The following is a 19,510-nucleotide window of genomic DNA, read 5'->3' on the forward strand; positions in this document are numbered from 1 at the left end:
TAACAAGCAATTTTACAGTAATAATATCAAACCTCTCCTGCACCACAAATTACCATTATTATAGCAAAACTGTTCAAAGGGTTTTTTGCTACCAATTTTCTCATCTTGCTCTTGTCTCCTTATTAAGGGAGTAAAATCATGTCAGCATCAGGCATCTTCCAGTACCGTATTAACTGATCATTACAGCAATGTGCTGTACAGGATGAATCTTCAAGTTAAAGTATGACACAAATTCACACTCTAGCTAATATAGTTTAATATAGTGCAGCACAATCGTACCCAGGTGGCCAGTGTGACTACTTGTGCAGTTTTCAGAACAATTTCACGATGGCCTTTAATTGAGTATCAAGATTTCAATAGACTGAACCTTTCTCGTCCACAATCTACAGATGACCAAGAATTCCCTGCTTGTTTATATTATTAAAATAATAAGTAAGATATGTAGATCAACACTATATGCTACAAAATTCAGAACAATTAGAGTTTACAAACCACTGCAGAAAACTAGATTTGCAACATAGAAACATTTAGCCTATGTGTTTAATGTTTCCCCACTCAAGCTCCTAAGTTCCTCCATTCCATTATTATTCACAGTTAACTTTTATAGCCTAAATGTTTAATTAACATTACCTGACCACAAGGGTGTTTCTGATGTATTTCAATATCATAGAAAAGCAATGCAGTATTGGTCCTGTACAATTTCTTATTTCAATTTCATGAATATATAACCAGCCACATTGTCCAAACTATCTGAAGATTGAATCTCTCTTACAATATAATATGATGCAGGCAGGCCTCCTTAGTGTATATATTAATCTATTCAAACTCCTAGATTTACACTAAGTGTCAAAACTCATTATTATCACTTTGTTTGATGTATTGTTAACTCTTTACAGTTTCTTGCAAGTCTTTAGTGTTCTAACTGAGGGAACTTTAATCTCTCTCCATGATAAACAGTCACAATCTGTCTACAAAAAATGCTAGCAATACTGCCCAGCATTGATTGACTTATCGAAAATGAAATGCTTGATTCTTGATTCAAAAAAATCTCTTGGTATCCTGGCCAACAATCCCTCAGATAAAATTGGTCATTCACTTAATGGCTGTTTGCACCCAGAACATGAAAAGGTGGTCAGCTTTCTGTGCTGATTTTGAAATTTTGGGGTTCACATTTGTGGGGTAAGTAAATATTGGGATCTATTCCCCTATCAGTGAATCTGCATTATAACAATATTATTATAACAGGGTTGGGTTCTACTATACCTGTAACAAGGGAAGAAGAAAGAATAAAGGTTTTCTGCATATGTGTTTCTACTGCAAGATTAGACGTTTTACACATTCTTATGTTCAAAGTGTACTGCTTTATAATTTATAATTTGATATTTTGAAGTCTACCTGCTACAATTTCTTAATCTGTCTCTATCCCTTTGCAATGTTCTGCTTTCTCCTCAATTAACTACAACTGTGGGTCATTAGAAAACTTGAAAAACACTCTCCTCAATTCCAGATCTTTTACGTATTGCATGTAATTCCTTAAAATAAATTGTTCACTCAATCCACGACTGCTGTGGGCAATTGGCTGCACGTTTTGCAGCCAATTGCCCACAAAATATGCAGTCAATTCACTTTACATTATATTCTGTGAAGTGCTTTGAGACATCTTGAAGATGTGATAAGGCGTTATGTCAAATGCAAGGATTGTTATAATTATTAAGGCATGTCCCAACATGGTAACAACATATATCACTGCCCACCATCAAAGAATATCCCTTTCATTCCAAATGTCTGCCTTCTGGTTCTCAACTAATTCTTTATCATAATATTTCCTTCAATTATATGCACTCTTAATTTTAGCTACAAACCTCCTTATATTGCACCTTTTCAAATGCCTTCAGAAAATCTACATCCATCAATCTTCTATCTATCACCTCTGTGGTTTTGCCGAAGAATTTTATTGGGTTACTCAGACCTAATTTCCTCCCAAAATCAGATTGGTTCATATTTATCCTGATGCTTGGTTATATGCATTTGCACAGATACATTGTGACATTTGTTCAGAAAGTAAAAAGGAAATACTTTCAGGAAGAAGTACAGATTATCTGCAGGGCAACGCATTTCAAAGGTTTGTGCAATCTTTGTCCAGGGACAGAATAATTGAGAACCTGATCAATATTCATGTCTTGATGAGTATTTACTTCTTGTCAATTGTCTGGTATCTACAAAGCATGGTTTTCCACGTTGCCAATACCAGGCATCAGAAGAAGCTGTGGGTTAGTAAAGATTGATGAATAAAAAAAGAGAGCACATACCAAGAGCATTGAACACTGCCTGAACCAGAAATGGTTCTGTAGTTGTATCAGAACATCCATTAGTGAAGAAAATAGTGAAGACGACCAATAGCTCTTTTCCTCAAAATAACAAAGTCAGAAGATTCCAAGGCTGAAATAACCTATGGTGATCTTGCATTAAATTAGAGATGGTTCGGTACTTTGTGAAATGAGGGCATTCGTCTGTTTGAATTGCTTAAAGCAAAATAACATGTATTTCCATCACTGGATGACTTGATTTATAACACTTCTGCAGTGCCTGACATAATTTAAATCTTATTGGTATAAATTTGCTAACCAATAGCAAAAGCGTAACACAAGTTGCAACCAAATGGATTGAACCTCGAGGAGTACTCTGCTTACACCATTTGTCCACACACCTACCAAGAAATGATCATAGTTGCCTGCAGCTGACTTCACTAAAGTCAATAAATAGCAAAGATGACATTTTCAGATCTAGCAATAGTTTCACTTGGACAATTTAACCAAAGTAAAACAAACAAAAACAATGTGATAACTATAGGTGCTGGCACGATAAAAGCACTGCAGTTGCTCCACTGCTTTCTATGAATGAATGAATTCCTATATAAACATAATAGCATCATAAAACAGCATCAAAATCAATATTGATACTTTTCTCATTTCCTTTCCTGCCCCCCAAAAGACAGTATTGTAACCAGAACTATGTTACAGGATGCAGGGGAAATTAAATATATTTGCATGATTCAGCTGAGAATTGTTTGGTAGCAGTTATCAGACAAACCTAACTCACTCTTGAAAATGAATTACTACCTTCTTGCCTGCTGCAGTATATTATCGATATATTAGGATGCAGTCAATCTCACCTATTTGAAGATTCTGCGAGTGAATTTTTCTGTTGTGGTATTACATCTGTGGAAATGATATTTTTCTAAAGTAAGTTTAGTTGTGGCTTAAAAAAAATTTACTTTGCTGAAGGTCGTTTTTCAGAGTGACACTGCAGAAGAACTGAAAACTAAATAGCCAAAATGATTTGAGGTGTATATAATTCATATTTATTATCCAAATAGCAAGGTAATATTAATTCTGGAGTACATGTTCTATCTCTACATTGTTTCAGATGAAGGTTTTGCATTGTTTTTAGTGGTGATACTACAGTATTCTTAAAGGAAATGATTTTTAGAATTCCTGGATTNAAAAAAACTGTTATGCTTATTATAAACCTAATTTAAAACTAATCAGTCTGAGATGTTTTAGAACATTGGATTCATTTTAACCTGCAAAAAAACGGTCATTTTACCTTCCAGTATTTCCTGTGAAGCGCTTTAAGACATCCTCACAATGTAAAGCACTGTATATACCAAATGTATTATTATTAGTATTAAAGTTCAGAATGTAAATATTCAGAAATATTTTCAGTCTATGTCTGCTTTTTACAAATACAGTGATGTAACAAAGAACATATTTTTATTGGAGGCTTTGTATGTTACTGAACAACAGAAAGTGTGGGTGATTATGTATTCCTGTCTATGGATAGTGGCATCTGCAGAAAACAGTGGGATGGATATTCTGAGTGTGTATCCATCCTGAATTATCAGTGTGAGATTTGTGACAGCATATGGTTATTCTAAAATGGGAAATAATACTAATGTTTTAACAGTGCCTAAACATATGACTCAATTGTGGCACTGTACAAATGACAGATTGCAAACATGAGTAACAAGTATATTTATGCACAAAGTTTAGTTTAAGACTATTTTGAGGTCTCAGGTATTAGGCTGGGTTGATGTGTTTTAAATTACATATGATTTACCAAAGTTAAGATTTTACTTGGAAACAGTTCAGTGGTCAGGGGCATATATATGCAAATTAGCAGCAATGGGTTAATTGATAGATTGTGTTGCAATGAACCTTCTTCCAGTGTTTAAATAGCAAATATTGTTTTTTTTTTCTGACTTAATAGATACCCAGCATTTTGCAGAAATAAATAAATTAAACTCTTCTATTTTCATTTTAAGCTTCTGCAAACAAATAACAAAAAGACTGCTAATGACCTTGCTCCACAGATACTCTCAGTAACTGCAGAACAGTTCCCTTTGACACTTGTTTTAAATCCATTTAAACAAAATGGAAGAGATTAGATCTTACTAGGATTTAGTAACTGGTGCGATAATTTGTTCATTAATGGGGTACAATCTTAATGAAATTGTCAACATTTGTGTTTATATTAAGAAGACTTCACACAATGACAGAAACCAACAACAACTTGCATTTATATAGCGCCATTCACGCGGTGTAGTGTTCAGTTGACAGTGGCGGAGTCTGACACCGAGCCAGAGGGAGAGGCAGGAGAGAGGTGACCGTAAGCATGATCAAAAAGGAAGGTCTTTAGGCTGGACATGAAAGTGAGGTCAAGGCAGAGGGATTGAGGGAGAGAGTTCCAGAGTTTTGGGGCATAGTGGCTGAAGGCACGTCCACCGATGGTGGTTCCACCGATGGGTGGTTCCACCGATGGGTGGTTCCACCGATGGGTGGTTCCACCGATGGGTGGTTCCACCGATGGGTGGTTCCACCGATGGGTGGTTCCACCGATGGTGGAAGGCATGAGGGACAATCAGGAGGCCAGAGCCAGTCGAGTAGAGGCAACGAGTGGTGGAGTGGAGGGAAAACAAATTGGACAGGTAGGGAGGTGCGAGGGCATGAAGGGATTTGAAAACGAGTGAGAGGATCTTGAAATCAATCCGTTCGGTAATTGGGAGCCAGTGGAGCCTGGCAAAGACTGATGTGATGGGGTACAGAATTTTGTGCAAATAAGTATCTGGGTGGCGGAATTTTGAATTAATTGTATTGCGTGTATGGTGGAGCTGGGAAGACCAGCGAGGAGGACATTGGAATAGGCCAGCTAGGAAATGATGAAGGTTGCATTGGTTGTGAGGTACGGATAGAGGTGGGCAATGTAGCAGAGTTGGAAAAAAGCTGTCCTGGTCAGGGAACTGATGTAGGATAGAAAGGAAAGCTGGGGATTGAACCTAACACCTAAGTTGAGCACGGATTTGGTGAGTCTGAGGGAGAGCCCGGGGAGGTTGAGAAGTTCATACCCGCAAGAGAGAAGATGTTGATGGGATAACAGCGTCAAGATGAGAGTAATTTATAATTTCTCTGCCTTCTCTTCTCCCAAAGAGAAAAATATTTGCCAATCTCTTGCTTTATGATTCTTGTGCCAATTATAATGGTTATTTGTGGAACAGCTTAATTTAGAAAAAAAAATCCTTGCGTTTGATAAAGTGCCTTTCACATCAGAAGGACATCTAAACCTTCAGTTCATTTTTTTGTAAAGTGCAGTGACTGTATTTTGTATGCGAACACAGCAACCAATTTGCGCACAGCAGGGTCCCACAATCAGACATGAAATGAATGGTTACATTTTTGTGGAGGATTGTTGGCCAGGATACTGGAACAACTCCCTTCTCCTTTTGAAAAATATAATTAGATCTTTAATGTCCACCCAAACAGGCAGATATGGGGCTTGAACCCACAACCTTCTGACTCAGAGGGGATAGTGCTACTACCACTAAGCCAGGCTTCAACAACAACTTGCATTTATATAGCGCCCTTCACTCGGGGTAGTATCTCAGATGCAATAGTGAGTTAGAAGCCTCTTCATCTCTATGTGAAATGATTCCGTTTCTAAGATCACATGCGCAGCACAAAGCTGTCCTTAATTTGGCATTAATTGACAATTTCAATTGGAGAGCATAAGAAAGGAAGTCTGGAGCCATATGGAGGCTATGTTCACCCTATGTTGCTATACGTGATCTAGATTCTGATCTTCTGAGTGTAATAAATGTTCCGTTCCTCAGCAAAATGGCAACAATTTCTTTCCCTCCCCTATACCAATACCACACAAAATATAAGCTCTTGGAGTCAGCACTAAGGGCACGCAATCAACGTGACTGTGACTAAAGCGGAGGGAAGGTTTTCAATGATGATTATGGATAGGAAGAGACTGAAACAAGTGATGTATTGAGATTAATGTCAAGCCTTGGTGAATATGTCCCTGAGAATTGCTTAAGTGCTAAACTGCAATCCACAAGTATTTCAAAGAAAAAATATTCCTTGTGATTAGAACATGATACAATGTCATCACTATGAAATGTACAAGATATTTCTTGAATTTAGTTTGCTTCTCAGAGCTATCCATTCATTAGTCGAAAGAAATGATCTAACTTTGTATAGATCACTGATGCTGCCATATTTGAGCAAGTTTCCTTATTCCACACGCCTGGTAATAATCCCTCAAAAAAAAACAATAATAAATTGGTCACTCCAATCCACAAGTGTTTGTGCGACACTGTTGTGCACAATTGGCTGCTGCATTTCACCCACAAATATACAGTCAATTCACTTTACAGTATATTCTGTGAAGCGCTTTGAGACATCTAGAAGATGTGAAAATAGCTATTCTAAATGCAAGGATTATTATTATTATATTTGGAACACAAGGTATGGTTTACATAGAGCTCCAAGCAAAGATGAAAATAATCCGTCAAATGTAATGATTCTTTGGAGGAGGGGGGGCAGAGGATAGCTAACACTTGGCTATGGAAGAATATTTGGAGAATATCCAGAGATTTTGCTATATCTCTATGAGAATCTATGTAGAATAAAACAAATACAATATGTACCATGTGTCTGTTAACAGAATCATTGATAAAATCATTGAGCCTGTTTATAGGTGTGTACATCATCATAGCATTAGAATAGATGGTTGGTGAGAATGCCTACAGATTTTATAGGTAGTTTGGTATTGGCATTGATTTGATTTGATTATACTTGGGAATATTTATGTCATGGAACTGTTAAAATTTTATTTATTTAATTGGATTTTCCTGTTGTTCTTTTCATTAAAAATGATGGTGTTATCTCACAGCATGTTTATGCCAATACGAAATTGAATGATGCCAATTTACTTAGTGCTACTGGGAGCTGAAAAATATCTGGCAGAGGACAACGATGGAAGTCTGAAACAAAACATTGGGGTCCAATTTCCTTGATTGGAAAAGGATTTGAAACTGGAAAATCCTGTTGGTGCCCAAAAGTATCTCAGGTCAATCCTGCGACCAAAGAAACCTCCAAGAGTAAATTTCCTAGCAGATTCCCAGTACGTCCCAGCATTGGACATCTCAGGCTTTGTTAGTTACAAGTCTTTTTGCTAATTTCACTAAATTACATCCCAAACATTGCTAGTATTGTTTATGGTGAACAGTTATGAAGAGATACAATACAACAAAAAATTACATTTGTAGAGCGCCTTTCACATCGGGAGGACGTCCCAGGGTGCTGGACAGTCAGGGATTTGGGGGGGGGGGGGGGGAGGGGGGTAAGGGAGGGTGGAGGGCAGGGAAGGTAGGAGGGTGGCCGAAGGCACAGTCGAAGAGTAGGGTCTTGAGACATGCCTTGAAGGAGGCAAGGGAAGGAATGAGGAGAAAGGAATGTGGGATGGAATTCCAATGGGTAGGGCTGAAGGCCCAACCGCCTTTAGTGGGGCGGGGGACGTGGGGCAGAAGGGAGCCTGCTGGGCGAAGGGAGCGGACAGCTTGATAAGGAATTAGCAGGTCACTGAGATATAAAGGGGCAAGGCCATGGAGGTCCTTGAAGGCAAGGACGAGGATTTTGAACTCTATCCTCTGAGGGATGGGGAGCCAGTGGAGTCCGGTTGGGGTGATGGGGTCACAGATGTGGGGAGAAAAGACAGTTGAGGGTCAAACAAAAGGCCTAGGTTCCTTACTGCTCAGTGAGATAGCGTATGCATCCTTGGATGGTGTTGCTGCCAGTGCCTGAAGTATGGCGGCGCTGATGGGAGCTAATCAGGAGAGCCTCGGTCTTGTTGATGTTTAACTGTAGAAAGTTAGCTCTCATTCAGGACTTGATGTCTGACAGACACTCTGTCAGCACAGCAGTGGTCCTGGAGTCTAGGGTGGAGGCAGCGAGGTAGAGTTGGGTGTAATCCGCATATATGTAGAAGTTGACCCCATGTCTGCGGATAATGTCACCAAGAGGGAGCACGTACGGGATGAAAGGAGAGAAACAAGGACAGAGCCCTGAGGAACACCACACAAGATGGTGTGGGGGCTGGAGGAGAAGCTGCTTGGAGAGACAAAGTGGAGATGGTGTAAGAGGGAGGATCTGAAACATTCAAGGATAGAACTATGAAGGTAGAGGTGAGAGGAGAGGTGGTATAAGAGGATAGAGTGGTCAACGGTATCAAAGGCAGAAGAGAGGTCAAGGAGGATGAGGAGACGGAGGGACTCCTGGTCACAGACGAACAGAATGTCATTTGTCACTTTGACCAGTGGTGTTTCTGTGCTGTGGGCAGCAAGGAAACCCAATTGGAGGGGTTTGTATAGGCAGTGGCGGGAGAGAAGGAATGAAGCTGGGAAGCAATGACTCATTCCAGGACCTTGGAAAGGAAAGGGAGGTTGGAGATAGGGTGGTAATATGAGAGCAGGGATGGGTTTAGGCGGTTTATTAAGGATAGAGGTAATGATGGCCGTTTTTTTAAGGGAGTGGGAAAGGTGCCGGTGAACAAGGACAGGTTGATGAGGTAGTACCACTCATGCGGATCAGATAGTCTTATTTATATTATTTAAATACATTTTCTATTTATATATTCTGTACATTGTTACTTGGTGGAAAGTATATAATGGAAAGCTTATCTAGTTTGGAATCTGGAAAAGCCACAAAAGTGATATTGAAGCCCAGACTTCTGACAGTGTGAATCAAATTGACATGAAGGAAACTCATCTTTGATTCTTAAAAAAGATTTTTTTTAAAGTAATTGAATTTTTATCTCATTTACTTCACCTCATATTCTTCTTTCTACAGCCAAGAGCAGAGTGGTTCAGATTGTGGGTAACCCCACAGCCAGCATTAATGCTGATCTGCAATTGATAAGCGTACCTCTGCCAGTGAGGACTGATTTAGCGACTTTATCCTAAATCCTTATATGAAAATCTGTGCTGAGAGCAAAACAACATCCAAAAGCTGAGGCTTTCAATTATAAGAGTTGGTTTCTTGTTAAAAAGCCTTACTTCTGCTCTGCTAGATTCATTGGCAATAATAAGTGCACATAGCTTAAAGGCAAGCAAAATCTAATCATTGTTTTAAATTTGGTACTTGAAAAACAAAGTTGTAGAAAGCGAGCAAACTATTTTAATTTTAGCTTGCCCTGAAGTGTGTGGAAATCTGAGTAATTAAATGCACTGTGGATTTCACTGAGATGATAATCTGTTCAACTATGAATTCTTAATGCTTGTGTTTTCAAGTTATGAATAATTTGTAATGATTAAGAAATTCCATTGCTAAAATCTACTGTTTCTGCCTTTCTAGGAAATAGGAAGTTCCAGCCCTCCACAAAGAAACTGGAAAGGGATAGCCATTGCATTGCTGGTGATCCTTGCTGTCTGCTCTCTCATCACCATCTCAGTCATCCTTTTAACTCCAGGTAAACAAAATATGCATTTATATAGTTGCAAACACTAAACAGATAATATACCTCTTTTTAATTCCGCTAGTAAAATCTCAATATTTAACAGGACTAAACAAAAGACATAGATACTCTGCTATGTTTGCTGAACCCTCCCTCAATCCCTGCACCTTGCCCCCTCTCTCCCCACTTTCAAATCCCGCCTAAAGACCTTCCTTTTTGATCGTGCTTACGGTCACCTCCCTCTCCCTCTCCCACTGACTCGGGGTCAGACTCCACTACTGTCAAGTGCTCCAGGACGCTACTCTGTGTGAAGGGCGCTATATAAATGTAAGTTGTTATTATTGCTGTACCGCCTTGGTAGCTTCTTGTGACAATGGATTCCATTTACCACGTGTAACACGATGTATACCTAACAGGAAGCTGAACTCATCTAAAAAAAAGCCCAAATACTTCTCTAATGTATTACATACTTATCGTACATACCCATGCCCCACATCTGTGATTTTTCACAGTAGGGAACATTATAGAATGCATGGCAGTGTAACTACTTGGGTACTATTATGGATTATACTTGTTACTGGAGTGCAATCCCCTGAGGCTGCACCATTAGCTGTGCCATATCACTCACAGATCCCTATATGGCTTTGTCACTATTTTTTGCAATGAATGACTATTGTTTTGCTGCACTGCAAACAGTTGAGTCACAAAATTTGGTACAGACTATTTCAGCCACTAGTTTATCGTTCCCTGTAGCTACTTTTATCGATTCTGAGACGCTCTGTATTCGTTAATTCTTTCCCTGTACAAACCACTGGGATTAAATAAACTTACTCCTGTTTCAATTGATCTATATTCAGGCAATCAATAAGAATTCTCTGCAGTTCAAATGCAAATTGACAACTTCTTCGTTTCCATTTCACCATTGAGACCATTTTAAACTCTGCACCCAAAGTTAATCAGGTCTGGGATCAAATCCACCTAATGAAATACAATTGGATGGGCTTAGATTTTGGATCCAGCTTTAAATGAGTTAAAAATTAACTCTGATCACACTGAGTAAAAATATATTTTACTTTGTAGTTAACATTGGCACAAAAACTGATGCAAGTGGTAACAGATAATTCAATTCTACATTCAAGTTCATTTTATTAATTTTTCATGTGTCACAGATTATGATAAAATGAATATACAACCAACTGACCCAGGATGACATCTAAACTAGCTGCTTAACACCTGCACTTTTAAAATAAATATGCAATTAAAATAATTATATAATATTTATTTAAATACTGTATAATATTTCATAATTAGCATATTTTGAATGGCCAAAAAAAGTGCAGGTGTCAGCATGGTTCAGTTGGTTGCACTCTCACCTACAAGTGAGAAGATTGTAGGTTCAAACCTCATATCAAGACTTTGAACTCACAAAGTCTAGGTTGATACTTCAATGTGATAATTTGTCTACAAAATACTGTACTTTCAAATTACAATAAATCTATTGAAATGCTTTAAGACATCCTCCTGAAGTGAAAGGCAAATGCAATCATCAATTCCTTTCTCTAATTAAGAAAATGGTTTTAATAATGAGTTAAAATGAGCCAATACCAATGGAATCTTTGTTTCATGGGGATTCAGACTTTGACCTTCTGCCTCCTGGTCAAATTTTTCCTTTTTAAAAAAAATGAATGCTGTAGATTTACTGTTAGATTATGTCAGGAGATTTGTGGCATAGGGCAGTGACCCATGTAACACTGAAAAAGCTTTTGCAATTCCATTGCTGCTGCTTCAGGCATCACATAAATGTACTTTTTCATGTCCTTGCCCTTCCACAGTGATGTAGAAATCTCTGTTGTCAACAGGAGAATTAAAATACAACAATGCACAGCATTGTAGATTCTGCCCCTCAACACTATTCAACATTCAGAAACCAGGATCAAACGTATCTCTAATGTATCAGAATCAGAGATTATAATAATAATAATAATAATCCTTGCATCTGATATAGAATCTTATCACATTGTCAAGATATCTCAAAGTGCTTCACGGGATATACTGTAAAATGAAGTGACTATGTGTATTTGTAGGTGAACGCAGCAGGCTAGTTGATTTTAGACATTATCTTAATCTGGAATAATTGAATCACATTTTATAGTGAACCTTATTCCAGTTTGGGATGCACATAATCAAAAAATAAGTATAAGCTTGGAAAAGAGTATGAAAGCATCTTACATGTCTGGGCTTTGATTGTATCAATGGATGGGGAAGCAAACATCCTTTGGATCAACAAGTGTTTGAACAAGTAGCTGATCACTATTGATCTGACTCACACTTTCCATCCAGTATATCCTGGGGGTAAAGACTTTAATTCACTTTAAATAATACTTAAAATGTGTTCAAATTATTCACTGACCAAACTATTATCAAAAAGCTCATTGTGTTAATAGATCATTGTTAACCCCAACCCCCAGCTCGGGTCCACAACTCTGTCTGTCCAGCGCCTTGGAATGGCCTCCCGACGTAAAAGACGCTTTACAAATGTCATTTTGTTGTTGTTGTTATTCAATAAAGAAGTCAAGTTCCCATGTTGAGCCAGTTAGTCATTGGTATACCTAGTGCACCATGATCATACAGATGAGAAAGTCATAGGTTTGAATTACAGTCTGCACTGAATTAGCTGATATCCACAAGGGATTACCCTATCATTAGATAGGGACACTGACATTTCGCTCAGCGACCCTACGTTGGACAATGAATTGGGAGAGGATTGAGCTCAGCTGTGATGCCCTGCAGTTGTACAGCTTGCTGATACACATTCACAAATGGAGAATGAATGAAGCAAGTGGTGCCCTTTGGAACTGAAGCTGGAAATGTCCAGTAAGTTAGTCAGGTCTGAAAGCAAAAGATCAATTCCATCTTACCGTTTTTGGACTTCCTCATCAGAGAACTGAATCTTGGAAGTATAAAAAGGAAATCACCTTTTAATAAATATATATATATATGTACCACTTTCTTTTCTCAATTTAAAGACAGATGAGATCTCAAAATTAAATTAAATTAGCTAATACTGCAGTGGACTCAGACAAGGTCACTTACATCATGTTGTATCTTGCGTTGCTTCAGAGGAGGATGTCATCTGCATGTCCACCTGATGAGTTTATCCTCAGAGGAGATAGCTGATGAATGATTTCAAGCTCCTAGAAACTCTAAAATAATCATGGATGCAATCCGTTAGAAATGGCACAGGCAATTTAACCAAGCTGCTTCTCGTGTTCATTCTGATACTTTAACACAAAACACTTCTGTTGGCACCATGCCCTCACTCTACCCATTGGTTTGCATTCTCCTTGATATTTCTTTAATAGCACTGAGCACATTTCCTTTGAATACCAGACTTCCAGTTGACCTTTTATTGTCAGACCTAGTCTCTCCAGTTCTCAATTAAAGTGACTAATAGCGTACAGCTCAGGTTCACCAATTTAACGCTCAATCCTTCATTCTTTAGTTGAACAGATTTACCTTCACAGACCTTGTGATACTACCCAAGTCTTCTTGTGAACCTCTCTCACATATTAATTGTTTTCATATATAAGAATGCAAAATGATTTAAAAGGGGCTTCACAGAGCAAATCTGTTGACCTAATTGAGTTTTCTTTTGTATATTGGGCATGGGTTAGAGACCAGAATAACACATCGTTATTATTTCATTCTGTTTATGGCCAGTGCATGATAACATTTGTGAGTCATTAGCTGGTTTGTAAAGGTTGATGACACTCCTCATTATTTACTCCTTTTAAAGCATTATATATTTGTGACTGATTGGTCTAGCTGGCCCTGTGTATATAGATGTCCGTGATAGAAGAAACTATCACTTATCATACCTGTACATAAATGCTGCTTCTCTTTCATAGTGTAGTGCTGACCATTTTCATTTCACCCATTATTCTATGTCTCATAAGAAAGGCTCTAGGATGGAATCCACACAAATCCTAGTTTTAACATAAGTAAAAAGGTATTGCAGAACAGTTATGTAAATGTGCAGTGGTGGTTACCAGGTACTATGCTCAGTGCATGTGTTATTGCCTTTAGAGATAGGACAGAGGTTGTGCTTGCGATTTAGCATAATGAGAGCTTCTAACTGTTGTCATATTGTCAAGGGGAGATGCTAGGAAAACACTGAGCATTTAAGCGGGAAAGAAGGAGGAACAGGAAAAATTAGGGAGGGAAGGAAGAAGGCCCCTAGGGCAACTCTTCACACCTCCTACTGGCCAGTCTAAGAATGGCATCAGCAATGCCAGAAGAATAGTTATGGATCCGCCAGCCTTGTCAGCCAAGGAATGTCCATAGTGCTGTGCAAGATAAAGACCAAGAGAATATTTGGGGAATTGGGAAGGAAACATTTGCAGAAATAATTGTTCTATTCCAAACACATTCAGATCCTTCCACATAGAAATATGCAGCACAGAAAACCACCATTTGGCCCTTTATATCTCTGCCATTTCTACTTCTATTTTTTAAGTCACCTTTTTATTATTGACATTTTATTCCTCTTTTCCCTTACCCATTAAAATTTTTACTACTCAAGTTCTTATCCAGTTCCCTTTTGAATATTTTATTAATCCAGCCTCAATAGCTACTTGCAATGATTAATTCAACACTTGAGCTCGGAGTGAAGAAATTCCTTCAAACATCCTTCAAGATTCTTCTGCTATCAGTCCTGAAATGATGCCCTTTGTCACCAATTCCCCAACTAAAGGAAATGTACTTCCCAATTTTACCTTATCATGGCCCCTAAAACCTATGGTTAGAATTATGTTACCCTATTAGACTGGAAGAAAACCTCCATTCAATGATTAATTCATATTAGATTAATTCTCATTTCTAACTTACACCATTCTGCAACCTAGGCTTAGTTATTATGTATCATGCAATAGGATTGTACCTAAATCTGAAGAAATTAAAATTTTGTAATTTTTAGATCTTCCGAGTTGGATTTTGCTGAAAGGGAAGCCTTTTCCAATTCTACAGTAAATTGAAATTACATTAATACTTTGCCTCAACTCTACCTGTACATTTAGGAAAATTGAGTCATGAACAGACAACGTAACACCTGTATTTGTCAGCCATAAAATAATTCACAACGTTCTGTGAATTAAATGCATACAAAGGTACCGAGTGATTTCTCGTTGCAGATTTGTGTTACAGCTGATAAGGCAAGCAAACCATCCTGATGGAATCATCCCTCAACAATACTGAGAAAGAGAACATTTTTAATCAATACGTTCAATATATAATTTAAACAGGAAAATAAAAACGCTGAAGAAATTAAAGGAAAAAATAAGAATTTGTGTCGAAAGCAGATCAGAAAGGAAGGTTAAACACAAACACATTACCACCTTTGATAGTCAATTACGGGTTAATTTACATATTTTAGGGATAAAGCACCCTGTATTCAGACATTGGGTATTGAGGCAGTTTGTACATTATCGCTGAACTGAAAAAAATGATTTCTCTTATCATTGTTTCTTACTTAATTGCTCGCAACAAGGTAAATCGCCCAGTGGTAAATTCACTAAAATTATCTGAAATTCAGCCACTTGACCTAAACAAATGAGTCTTTCCACTAAATTAGTGGAAAGTTCTGTAACTAATGCATTTAATTCTATGATTGCTTGAATTACGAGTTGCTCTCATGAGAAATTTACTATTCTGCATTAAGATTTCTAACTGATCCCTTATAAAATCAGTTAGAAATAATCTAAAGTTCACTGGAACTGAAGAAAGATTTGCTTTTAACAATTAAATTCTGTTAGGATTTTTATTCTAAATTAATAAATGCAGGGATTATTAGTCTTTTTTTGGCTTAATTGACTAATTGTTTACTCCTGTTTGAAACTACTGTTTATCTTTTTCTTCATGATTTTTGTGTCATATTTCAGATGATACTTCGAAAACAGCAGATGCACGTCTGTCCCTGGATGACCTGTTCAGGATGGAGTTCGCTGTTCATGACCCAGAAGTGAAATGGATCAATGGTACGTGTAAATTTAAAGCTTGAATTTTAACGTCTAAATATCAAATATATGATTGAAGAAAAATGGCTAAGGATATATATTAAACAAAAATAATTATTTGGTTTCATTGAAAGAACATGCTGTAAAAATGGAATGGTAGAGAATTTGGTTACAAAAGTAGCAAGTTTTTAACTCTTTTTGGTCAGCCAGGTATATCACACATGTGGAAATCCAAACCAGTGCTTAAGGGTATGCAAACCAGACAGTTTGTTCCATATCTGCATGCCACCTACACATCGAAATTTCTCTTTGTCTCCAATGGAGTTTCCATTTTCTCCCCAAGGGATGCACCTTGCTTATCTAATTCCATAAAGAAGGAAGTGCAAGTTGGTAGGAGCTGAGTATTGGAACCCTAGCCTTGGGGTGTAAGGGAAATTAGCCAGCTAGAACCGCATAGCTTGCCATTACAATTAGTGTCTGGCACACTTCTTGCCATTGCAATCGGGTTAACAAACTGAGTCGAAGAATCCTCCACTCCCCCAACCTACCAATGAGTCAGGTTAGCTGGTTTATCATCAAAAGTACCTCGGAGTCCTGTAGATGAGCTGGACTCAGGAAATGTGCAACTGAGACCGCCACAAGCGATTAACTTGATTCTAATGTTTATTACAAGGGACATCACCTTGCTATTCACAAGGTTTAATTTTAAACTGGTTGCATTCTTTTTCTGAAGCAAAGAGAAAAGTATATGCCAAGTCTTGGTCCTGAAGCAAAAAGGCGTTCACTGTCATGTCAAGAGCTAATCTTACTGCTATATCAATATGTTTCCATGTTAGCTATAGAAACTACTTGGCTTTCAATTTCAGCACAACGTCTCTCTTATTGCCATGCCATAAAAAAAGCAAATGGAATTCCAGATTTTATATGGGGACACTAAATACAAGAGCAAGGAGGTTGAAGGGAAATCTAATAGAGTTTTGGACATTTTGTTTTGCAGTTATGTCTTGGCACCTCTATTTTTTATCTGCTTCTGTATAAGCTTGTACTCTGAACAATGGTCCCCCTTCTCCCTATAAGCTTTGTAAATCTTCTTTACCTCCCTTTGAATTTTCGTGTTGATCCACCTCAGAGCTTTTTTTTCAATGAAAGTTCTCCTGCTGCACTTCGATATGTATTTGTCTTGTAAGCTCTGCATAATTTTTTGGAAGTGTACAATTTATTCTCAAACAGTTTATCCTTGAGCAGTTTTTTTAACCCAAGTCTACTCTAGTCCTGATGGGCAGTTTGCCCACCCACAGCTGTTTAGTTAGATTTAAAATGGAGTCCTGTAGCTCTAGTGGTTAGAGCACATGCCTTGCAAGCGAGAGGGCCTGGGTTCGATTCCCAGGCAGGTCGAAACGCTGGGCAAGTTTCCTTACTCCACATGCCTCTGTTTACCTAGTAGTAAGTAGAAACGCGCTTGTCATTCGATTGGTGGATTGCTTTTCTGGGGGTAATAATCCCTTCATAAATAAAATAAATAATGTAATAATAATAATCCTTGCATTTGACATAGCGCCTTATCACGGCTTCAAGATGTTTCAAAGAGCTTCACAGAATATACTGTAAAGTGAATTGACTCTATACTTGTGGGCGAAACATGGCAGCCAATTACGCACAGTAGTGTCCCACAAACAGTAGTGGATTGAAGTCACCAATTTTATTATTATTTTTTTTCTTGAGGGATTATTATCAGGCATGTGGAGTAAGGACTGTGCGCTAACCACTGAGCTACAGGACTCCTGTAAATAAATGCTAATAATAATTTGATCACTCAGTCCACGACTGTTTGTGGGGCACTGCTGCTCAATTGGCTGTCACATACCGCCCACAAAATATACAGTCAATTCACATTAAAGTATATTCTGTGAAGCACTTTGAAACATCTCAAAGATGTGGTAAGTCGCTATATTAAATGTAAAGAGTATTATTATTATTTGCTTACATGCTAGTTTGTAGCCAATATAAACTAAAAGGTGCAAAATGAACTTGGTTCCTTCAATCCGATTTTTCCATTTAAAGCACAAACAAGAACAAACAAACATCTCAATGGATCGGAGACCAAACATTGCCTTTCTGAGATGCCTCATATGCAATCCTTTAGGGGAGGTGACATCTTCTGGGCAGTTAGTCATAGTCAGTAAAATCAGTTTGCTGTGGATTATAATCATTATAATTGCTGAGGTAAGTAAATAGACAGGAAGCATCTTGTGAGATCAGTGGTTATGTGCATGAGTTCTATTCATTTAAGTAGCAAAACACTATTTATTGTATTCCACTGACATTCTGACAGTAGATGAGGCTTCTTCTAATGATATCATCAAATAAATAATACAAACCATTGTTTGGGTCAATAATGATTAAAATGAAAGTAATTGTAATTGTGCAATATTGAGCATATTGCATAAATACAGCTGATCTGCCACTCTCAGTATTTCAAATGGACGAACCATTTGCTTGCTCAAGGATTAATGAATGATTAGCTCAATGATAAATGAACCACTTTCCCCAATTGTTTGGAATCTGTTTCTCAACAATGGTTTCAACTGATGGAATCACCTAGTCTGTGACATAATAAATATCATTCATTCATTCATTCATTAATATGTCATTATTCAGGCACCTAGCATTGTTTTCACCTTACTGGGTCCCTCATCTAATAAATTAGATTAATTGATCGATTTAATATGTCATCCAGTATGGACATAACAATTAATACAGATTTGTTTTCATTGGTTGAGCATCACACACCCACACATATGTTCTTGGTGAATTTGTTTCTATATTTAAGTCTGTCAGTTGATCCTGCTCATTTGGCTGGGCGAGGGCATAATCAACCTTTACAACATAAAACATCCAGTTTCTGCCCCATAATTATAATCTTCCATGCAGCATCTCACCATGTTATTTGTTGTTGAATGTAACCAGTCTGCTCTGGTTTGTATTCAGCAGTGACTATTTGCAAGACTATTTGGGCATTTCTCAGCCGTGAAACATTCTGAAAGCAAAATACCAGTCCTGATTTATGTCTTTGCATGTGTTCAGCCAAGATGTATGCCCTATTGCTCTTTCTTTATCAGATTTTGTGGCATTTTCAACAAAAGAACCACATGAATGTAATGACAGTACAGTAAAACAGGTAGAAAATAAATTCTAGTCACAAAGCTTGCATTTCTCAAGATGAAGGTATCTTTTCATTATCTGTTTTGAGTGAATTATGATTTCAATTAATTCTACTTGTAACAAATTAGTTATTATTGTCTTTAATTTGAAGTTTATTGGTGTGGACATTTATTGCTTTGGAGGCTTAATATGCAATCTTTACTGTGCCTTTTAGAAAGAGGATCAAATGTTTAAATAGGTCAAATCTGTGGCAACTTAATATCCAAGAGACAATAGTTTTGACTTCCCATGAATGACATCTTTAGGTGGTATCTTGCTTGTTTTGTTATGAGAAATCTTGGTGAAGGGCTATAGTGCAAAACACAACAAAGATTGAGATGATTTAAGTAGTGATGGTGCACACATCTTACATATATACTGAAACTAGTAAGAGGATAAGATCTACTTCGCCTTCCACCTTCCTGCCGGTCGCATGCCAGATGTACCAAACTACCTATGTGCTATATCCCATAATGCTATTTCCTAAAAGAAAACTATCTAAT

The 19,510-nt window shown here is 37.7% G+C and overlaps 1 protein-coding gene across 1 annotated transcript in view; it reads left to right on the forward strand.

Annotated features, from left to right (window-relative positions):
• The window catches only part of LOC103180371 (inactive dipeptidyl peptidase 10), a 329,145-nt gene that overhangs the window by 73,337 nt on the left and 236,298 nt on the right, over nucleotides 1-19,510 (forward strand). Inside the window, 2 exon segments of the mRNA XM_007896177.2 lie at nucleotides 9,696-9,810; nucleotides 15,732-15,827. Coding sequence (XP_007894368.2) covers nucleotides 9,696-9,810; nucleotides 15,732-15,827 — 211 coding nt within the window.

The sequence above is a fragment of the Callorhinchus milii genome, unplaced genomic scaffold (genome assembly GCF_018977255.1).
Source record: "Callorhinchus milii isolate IMCB2004 unplaced genomic scaffold, IMCB_Cmil_1.0 Scaffold6, whole genome shotgun sequence".
Lineage (NCBI taxonomy): Eukaryota > Metazoa > Chordata > Chondrichthyes > Chimaeriformes > Callorhinchidae > Callorhinchus > Callorhinchus milii.